General features: G+C 41.3%; 1 protein-coding gene across 2 annotated transcripts in view; it reads left to right on the forward strand.

Annotated features, from left to right (window-relative positions):
• The window catches only part of ENGASE (endo-beta-N-acetylglucosaminidase), a 14,873-nt gene continuing 6,430 nt past the window's right edge, over positions 1-8,443 (forward strand). Inside the window, exons 1-6 of one of the 2 annotated variants that reach the window (XM_027847538.1) lie at positions 1-140; positions 2,185-2,249; positions 2,592-2,793; positions 4,964-5,112; positions 6,695-6,852; positions 7,879-8,027. In XM_027847538.1, coding sequence (XP_027703339.1) covers positions 1-140; positions 2,185-2,249; positions 2,592-2,793; positions 4,964-5,112; positions 6,695-6,852; positions 7,879-8,027 — 863 coding nt within the window. Of the gene's footprint in view, positions 141-1,617; positions 2,250-2,591; positions 2,794-4,963; positions 5,113-6,694; positions 6,853-7,878; positions 8,028-8,443 lie in introns of those variants that run through there. The other variant, XM_027847539.1, reaches the window with a different exon arrangement.

Genomic DNA, 8,443 nt, shown 5'->3' on the forward strand with positions numbered 1-8,443 from the left:
ATGGAGTCGTCGGCAAGGAGTGCAAGGCACGGAACAACGAGGCGGCGCAGCCCGCACCTGCCGGCGGCGGCCGACGAGAAGGAGGAGCCGCCGGAGCCGAAGCAGAAGCCGCAGCCCTCGCCGAGGAGGCTCGGGCGGAGGTGAAGGGCATCCGGGAGACAGCTCCGGATGGGATGTGGCGAGCCGGGGTGGGGGTTGGGAGGGAGAGGCCGAGAGCGTGCGACGCTTTGACGGAAGGGACGTTTATCTCTTCCTCCTGGCGCGCGGCGCTCGGCTCCCCCCTCCTCTCCTCCAGCCTCTGATCCCGTGCTTGCAAGCCTAGCTAGGCCAGGCCACACCGCCCGGGCTTTCCCCTTCCCCTCTTTGACAACCTAATGGTTTTGCATTTAAAAAAACAAAAAAAAAACCCAAAAACAAAAACCCGTTTGAACGAGTATGACCATAGGGTTGTCCGTCCTATCTGAATGTCAGTTTCTTCATTCGTCAAGTGAGGGGATGGCTATTGAATTGTGACTTAGGATCGCCAAAGAGAGCCTAGAGATTCACCAGTCCTCCATCATTTGTCAGATGATTAACCTGGCTCAGAACAAGTTAATATACCTTTCTAAGGTCAGAGTTCGTTAGTGGCCGAGCCAGCACTAGAATCTAGGACCCTTTGGCCTCAAATTCTGTGCTCTTAACTGTTATGTGAGGCCGCTGAATTAGGTTGTTGGTTTCTATTTGTAAACTTTCTGAGACCTGGATGGGTTCCCTTTTTAACTCTGCCATTTACTCCTTGACTCCTTGGACAAGTCCCTGCAAGAGGGCTCCAATGTCCTCATCTGTAAAAGGAAGGGGGTAGATTAGTCCCAATGTCCCTTTTATCTCTGACATTTTGTGGCTCAGTTTATCTAGTATGAATGATATCAGTCCCAGTTAGAGTCTTCTTGTCTTCTAGGTCACTGGTCTCAAAAATTAGGGCTCAGCCCTGACCCCTGACATGATCAACCAAATGAGGATGGGAAATGGGTTGCAAACCACTCTCCCTGTAATAGTGATTGCTAAAGTTTGTCTCCAACTCCGATACCTACCCTGAATCTTTGACACTCCCCCACTCTACCCTGTCTCTGCATTGTGCAGTCTTTTCCCTTCTGAGCTGGGCTTTGATCCCTTAGGGCATTTATAACCTAACCAGTATGAAATTCCACAGCAGCAACTCTGTATGTGCCTGTAGAAAAATTGATTCCCTTGCCCGCCTCCACCCCAACATACTTAATCTCTGCCCAGAGCATCATAGGTATCTTGGAAGATAGGTGAGTTACCTACTTTCTAAAGCCCCTGTCCCCCTTCCCATTTTGCATAGGACGGCGGGCCTCCTACACAATGAGCAGGCATAGATGGGTTGTGACAGATGTCATTATCCTATATTTCTACCCATCTTCCAAACTGCCTGGTAATTGTTGAGGGGTCCAGCATCCTTCTAGTCACTCAGGTTCACAAGTGAATTATTAATGTTATTATTGACATCACATTTTCCTTCAGCCTATACATTAATTAATAAGCATTTTTGAAATATGCCAAGCACTTTGCTAGGCATTAGGGACACAGAAAAAAAAAGAAAGCAATAAACGAGTCCTATCCTCAAGGAGCCTACATTCTAATAAGACAGACAAAAAAAGAATCTATCTGAGGGTATTTTAAGCTGGGTGTGGCAATGGCTCCAAGTCTTCCTAGTCTCTTTCTGTCAATACCTCCTCGCTCCCCCTTTTCAGCTTTCTTTTCTGTATTTTCTTCCCCCATTACATTGTAAATTACTTAATGGCAGAGACTGTCTTTTTCCTTTTTTTCTAGTACTTTAGCACAGTGCCTTTTGAAGGCAGTTTTTCTACTATGATATAACCTGGCCTTAGTCATTTGGAGTAAGTCTTCTGGGTTGGCTATTTTAGAGGACATGATATCTAATGAGCAGAGGAAGGTTAGAATCACCCAGAAGTCTCATAATCAATCAACTAGTATTTGACCCAGGTTGCCAATATACTGAAATGTGTTATGTAATGTGAGCGATTGTACAAAATTTGGGAAGATAGGTTGAATTTCTTTGCAGGATGTTTGTGGACTAGAAAATTCAAGGAGAAAGATTTCTTCTATCTTAATCCTAGTCCATTTTGTACTAATAGCTTCTTGGTGTTTTTTCTTTTGCTAAAGTGTGGAAGACAGCCAGAATCCAGTCTTTCGAGAGGTGATCAATTTTAAGCCAACTCCCTTGCCAGGTGAGAAAACCTGAAGCTGTGCACATTGTTTGACTTTTGCAGGCCTTATGGCAAGGATTTTTAATCTGTGATCCATTAACTTGCTTTTTAAATACTTTGATAACTGTATTTTACTATGACTGATTTCCTTTGTAATTCTACATATTTTATTTTATGCATTTAAAAACATTCTGAGAAGGGGTCTTTTGGCCTTATTAGACTGCTTAAAGGGTCCCTGACACACAAAAAAGATTGAGAACTCCTGCCTTAATGGCTTCCTCTCAAGATTTCATCTGTTTGTTCTTTTTCAATTTCAAAGTTACATTTCAGTGTCTTTACTCAATGTGTCTCTCATCTGTTCAGTTAGAAACTATGACAAGATCACCACTGAACCTGTCAGCTTTTACTTTTCTTCACTGGAGGAGCTTCTGGCATGGACACCAGGTAGTGAGGATGCCTTTAACATTGCTATGATACCCCTAGCAGATCGCCAACCCTCACTTCAAAGCCAGAGACCTCGGACTCTGGTGTGCCATGACATGATGGGCGGTTACTTAGGTGACAGGTGAGTTAATTTTCCCACTTCACCCAATAAAACAGTTAAACTGAGAGACCAATGAGATGTAGTTAATAAAGTGCTGAATTGGGAGTCAGAAGACATGGGTTCTAGGTCTGCCTCTGCAACTAACTAGTTTTGGGTTTTGGGGTAAGTTAGGCTATTCTCTGTTGATTTTATAATCCTATGGCTTGCTGTCTCTCTTGATTCATTTAATTAACCATCCTTCCATAGCTTCACAATCTTTCCTGAGTTTCCTAGCTTTTATTGACTGATGCAAGATTTGTTATAGAACATAGGGAGACTTTACCTGAATGAATTTTGGAATTTCCCACTTTCTTGTCTGTTGTCTATTATTGTCTATCTATTGTCATTATTACAAATTTGAAAGATATCTTCCATTAATGAAAAGCAGTGTGGTACAGTGAAGTTGTACTGGACTTGGAGTCAGAAGAATGGAATCAACTTATGACTTTGGCACGTACTGTGTGACCTTGGACAAATCACACAATCTCTTTGGCTGTATCTTTGTTTTCTCATCTGTAAATGAAGGGGTTGGACTAGATGGTAGTGAAGGGCTCTTCCAGTTCTAAGCCTCGGATCATGTGATCTTGCATGTCAAACCCAAAAAGAAAGATGCTTTCTGGGGAATTATTTTGGTAGTAGGGGTGAATCATAATGGTCATGGATGAGTTCAGTTATTTAACAAACATCTTTTAAAAATTGTCTTTTTAATTAAGTTAATCATCTATAAACATATTTCAGTATGCAAAGATGAACAAAAAACCTATTATGTATAGTTTTCAAAAATGTGTATTGTTAAATTTTACAAGGAAGTAACAAAATTGCTCTCTTTGTGTTCCTTTTTGACTTTTTTTCTTTTGTGTAGTTTATATTTTATTGATGCTTTTTCTCTTTTTTGTTTTGGCATCACTGTCATTTCCTACCAACTCACCCTACCCTATAACAAATTATTATAGTCATGCAAAACAAATCAAGGCTTTGCCTTTGTCTAAAAATCTGTGTCTTATTCTATAACTGTAGTTCATTGTTTCTGCCAAGAGACATGATCAATAGTCTTTTGAAATCATGATCACTCACTGCATTGAACAAAGTTCTAAAGTTTTTTGTTTTTTGTTTTTTTACATTATTATGGTCACAGTATAAATTGTTCTCCTGGTTCTGCTCATTTTATTCTTCAGTTTATATGAGTCTTCCAGGTTACTCTGAATCTGTCATTCATCATAATACTCTGTTAGATTCATAGACCCCAAAATGATGAGCACCTACTTTGTTTCCAATTCTTTGCTCCAACAAAAAGTATTTTTGTTTTTATGGGTCCTTTCCATTTTTCTTTGATTTCTTTGGAATATGTGCCTAGTAGTATTATTGCTGAGTCAAAGAGTATAGTGGTTTTTGAGTATTGTTCCAAATTGCTTTCTAGAATGATTGAACTAATTAGCAGCTCCACTAAAGGTGTGTTAGTATACCTGTCTTCTCAGAGCTCTTATAGCAATTGTTATTTTCTTCTTTTGTTATTGTTGCCAGTATGTGAAAGCTCAGAGTTGTTTTAGTTAGTTTTTCTCTTATTATCAGTGATTTGGGGCATTTTTTGTATGGTTGCTAGTTGCTTGCATTTCTTCTTTTGAAAACTCACATTTGACCACTTATCTTTTGGGGAATGGCTCTTGTTCTTATATAGAGAATAGGTACTGAACCTGTGATTTCACAATAGGAAACACCCTGCTGGGGAAACTGCCTTGGCACCTTCTCTGCTATTTATCATCTTAGAGAGTTGCCTATGAAACTGAGAAGTTAAGTGACTGGCTCAGGATCATATAATCAGAGACAGAACTGTTCTTATGTATTTGAAGTTTCTATATATCTTAACCTATATCTGAGAAATCTGCTGTAAAGGTTTCCCTTCAAATCTAACTGTGTTGATTTTGTTTGAGCAAAAGCTTTTAAATTTTAATCAAAATTGTTAATTTTACTTGTTTGTGATCACTACTGTTTTTTATTTAGCAATGAAATCTTTCCCTATCCTTAGTAGCTTAGTTTTGTCTTTTTATCCAACTGTGCCTAGAACATAGTTTGCACATAATAAATGCTTGTTGAACTGAATTGAGTTTCACATTTTGTGTCCTGTGATTTGACTTCATCCTTTTCCTTTACCTAGGTTTATTCAAGGCTCTACGACAGAGTCTCCCTACATCTTCTACCACTGGCAATTCATTGACATCTTTGTGTACTTCAGCCATCGCACAGTCACCATCCCTCCAGTGGTCTGGACCAATGCTGCCCATAAGCATGGGGTCTCTGTGCTAGGTAAGCGTGATGGCAGGCTGAACTAGGTTTTGATTATTAAAGAGAGTGTACATAGTAGCAGATCAGACAGATGTGGGAATAAGAGAAGATTGAGCCAGTTGTTGTGGACTGGTATTGTGTATAAATAGGTTGGTTCACAGGGCTAGAAGGGATCTTGAAGTCCAGCTCCTTCATTTCACAGATTAGGAAACAGGTGCAGAGTTTAAATGACTTGCCCCAGAGTCATACAGGAAGGATGTATGCTGATCCAAGATTGGAACCCAGATGTTCTTTCCACACTGCTTCTTTAACTGTGATGTAGTAGAAAGAACATTGCCTTTGAAGTTAGAAACCTAGTTTCGAAGTTCCCCTAACTCTCTATCATTATTTTCTCTGGGTCCTTAGGCAAGTCCCTGAACATATGTGTGCCTCAGTTTCTTCATCTGCTAAATGGATATACTAATACCCACACAACAAGATTGTTGTGAAGATCGAATGAGATCATATAAATAAAATGTTTTGTAAAACCATAAAATTTTATATAAATATGAGCTACTATTACCACTAGAGGAAGTGACATGGCATAGAGGGAAGAGCACTGGCCTTGAAATCAGAGGTAACTTGGGTTCAGATCTTGCTTCCAACATTTCTTTATCTATACGGCCATGGGCAATACTTTACCTTTACCTCTTTCAGCCTTAGTTTCCTTACCTGTAAAATGGTTACAGTAATAACTGTAGGAACCTCACAAGGCTGTTATAGGGATCAAATGAGAAAATATATCTAAAGTATTTTTTACAAACTTTAATCAATCAAGCATTTATTAAACATTGTAAGACACTATTCTGGGCATTGGGAATATGGAGACAAAAACAGAACAGTAGCCCTTTTTCTCAAGAAGGTTACATTCTGTTGGGGAAGGGAAGGGAAGACAGCACATGAAGGGGACCTGGAAAGGTGAGGGCAGAGATGGTCTGTGTGGTGGCAACATGGTGCGGACATAGTCTGGAAGTAGAATGGGGGCCTGGCTCTGGGCAAGACAAAGTGAAAGCTCATTTGTAAGAGACTAGTGCCCCAGGGGCAGAGTATAAGAATTGGTTCAGGGGAAAATGAGGGAGGTGGGGAATATGGATGGAATATGGGATATGGGCTCAATATGGAGCCCACATAAATAAAAACAAAATTTATATAAAGTAAAAACAAGCTAATTTTGGTTTTGGGGGAGACATTAACATCCAATGGGTCAAGAAGGGCCTCTTGTAGGAATGTACATAAGCTTAGGTTTGAAGGAAGCAGGAGAATTAAAGATAATGAAGGAGTTGATGCCAGGTGTGTGTGGGGACACTGGGATGGGAAATAGAGTGTGTGTGAGCCACAGGTCGATCTGGATGGACCACAGAAGACAGTAATAGGTAGCAAAATATACACGTTTGCTGTCATTACCTAGCCAGAACTCATTAGCAGACCCATTGGTGGCCTTTTGATTTACCTCTGAAGTCGCAGCTCTGGTATTTCCATACAAGCTGTACCCACTCCAGCTAAGCAAGTTATCTTCTCATCTGCACATCATCAGAGAGCCTAACCTTTCTGTCCTGTCTTCTAGGGACCTTGATCACAGAGTGGACAGAAGGTGGGCGGCTCTGTGAGAAATTCTTGTCTGGAGATCCATCCTCTTACCAGAAGGTGGCGGATCAGCTAGTCCGCATTGCACAGTTTTTTCGCTTTGATGGCTGGCTGATCAACATTGAGAACCCACTGAGCGTGAGTGTGGTCCTCTCTCCCCAAGCCACCCTTCCACCCTACTCTAGTTTATTTTTCCCCTCAGGGTTTTACCGTTGACTTCTGTCTCTTAACCTGTTTCCCTCCCCTGACTCTCTTCTCCACTCTTTGTGATGGAATACTGTAGCATCTCATAGAGCCTACTGCAGATTCTCCTCCATCTCAGACAGAGCCACCTCAGCCCTAGGATGCTTTCTCTGATGGAAGGGAATGGCATACTTTCCTTATGTATCTCCAGGGACCTTACCTGGCTGAGCTCTTATTGTGACTCTGGGTCTGAGTTGTGATGGGACACTTGTTTCTCTACCTCTGTCATGCTTGGATTGGATTGGGGGCCTCTTCTCCTCTTTTATTGGATTAGGTAATACCCTTGACTGTTTGTTATCCCTCTTCATCCCTTCTTTAGGAGAGTTAGCCCCGTTACTCTGAGTAGGCATATTGTGGGCTCCAGACATTAGTAGCTTTTTGCTTTTCTGTCGTATATGTTTCTGCCTCGTATTACCCACAGTCTTGTGTGTTCTTTTCTACCAAACAGATAGACATATAGATAGATAGAGCATTTATTATAGAGCACTTACTATGTGCTACATCATGCTAAAGGCTGAGGAAACAAAAGCAAGTTAGCAAGACAGTCCCTGCTCTCCAGGAGCTTATGTTCTTATGAAAAAGAAAGCACAAAAAGGGGAGCTGGAAAAGTGCAGAGAAAGGAGATATGTGTGGTGGTGACATAGTGACATAGCTGTGAAGCAATATGGAGCCCTGGGTATGGGCAAGACAAGTCACCTGTCAGTGACCAGTGCCCCAATGGCAGAGTGTAAAATTTGGTGGTGGTTGGGAGTAGGGGTAGGGGAGATGGGGAAGATAGGGATGATGGCCAGAGTGTAGGCAGCTTAGCTCTTAGTAGTGGTTTTCTTCCTATCCTGAGAGAAGAGTGCGATTACCTAGAGCCCTTTCTAAACTGCACTCAACTCAGACAATGTCAAATCTTCTCTTTCCCCCTTCTCACAGGCACCTGCAGTGGGGAACACTCCTTTTTTCTTGCGATACTTGACTGACCAGTTACACCAATATGTACCAGGTGGATTGGTGATTTGGTATGATAGTGTAGTGAAGGATGGACAGCTAAACTGGCAAAATGAATTGAATGAAAGAAATAGGTGAGTTGATTTAACAATGGCAACTTAGTCTCTGTTTTCCTTGTCTCCTGAATGTGGGCAGAAGAGTGAAAGGAGATTGGAATAGATTGCAGTCTCAACCCAGTAAGAATGACTAATGTTATGGATCAAAGTTAGTTGCCAGATTAACTGAGCAGCTCTAAGAAGGATCTGGTCTTCATCCTGGCCTTTCCAGGTCTCATTAGCTGACATTCAGGCTTCCCACCCAAAAGAATTCTATCTACCTTTGGGGGAAGTGGGGCATTTCTTAATTTGCCTTACCCTTAAGCATAACTACTTGCATAGGCCAATTATAATGTGTTGTGGGTTGGTTGTAAAGAATATTAATACTTTTCATTCCTGTGGGGAGATGGACTACTTAAAAAAGAAAACAAACAAAAAACTTTGGGCCATTTGCC

This window comes from Vombatus ursinus, unplaced genomic scaffold (assembly GCF_900497805.2).
Source record: "Vombatus ursinus unplaced genomic scaffold, bare-nosed wombat genome assembly UNPS02015412.1, whole genome shotgun sequence".
Lineage (NCBI taxonomy): Eukaryota > Metazoa > Chordata > Mammalia > Diprotodontia > Vombatidae > Vombatus > Vombatus ursinus.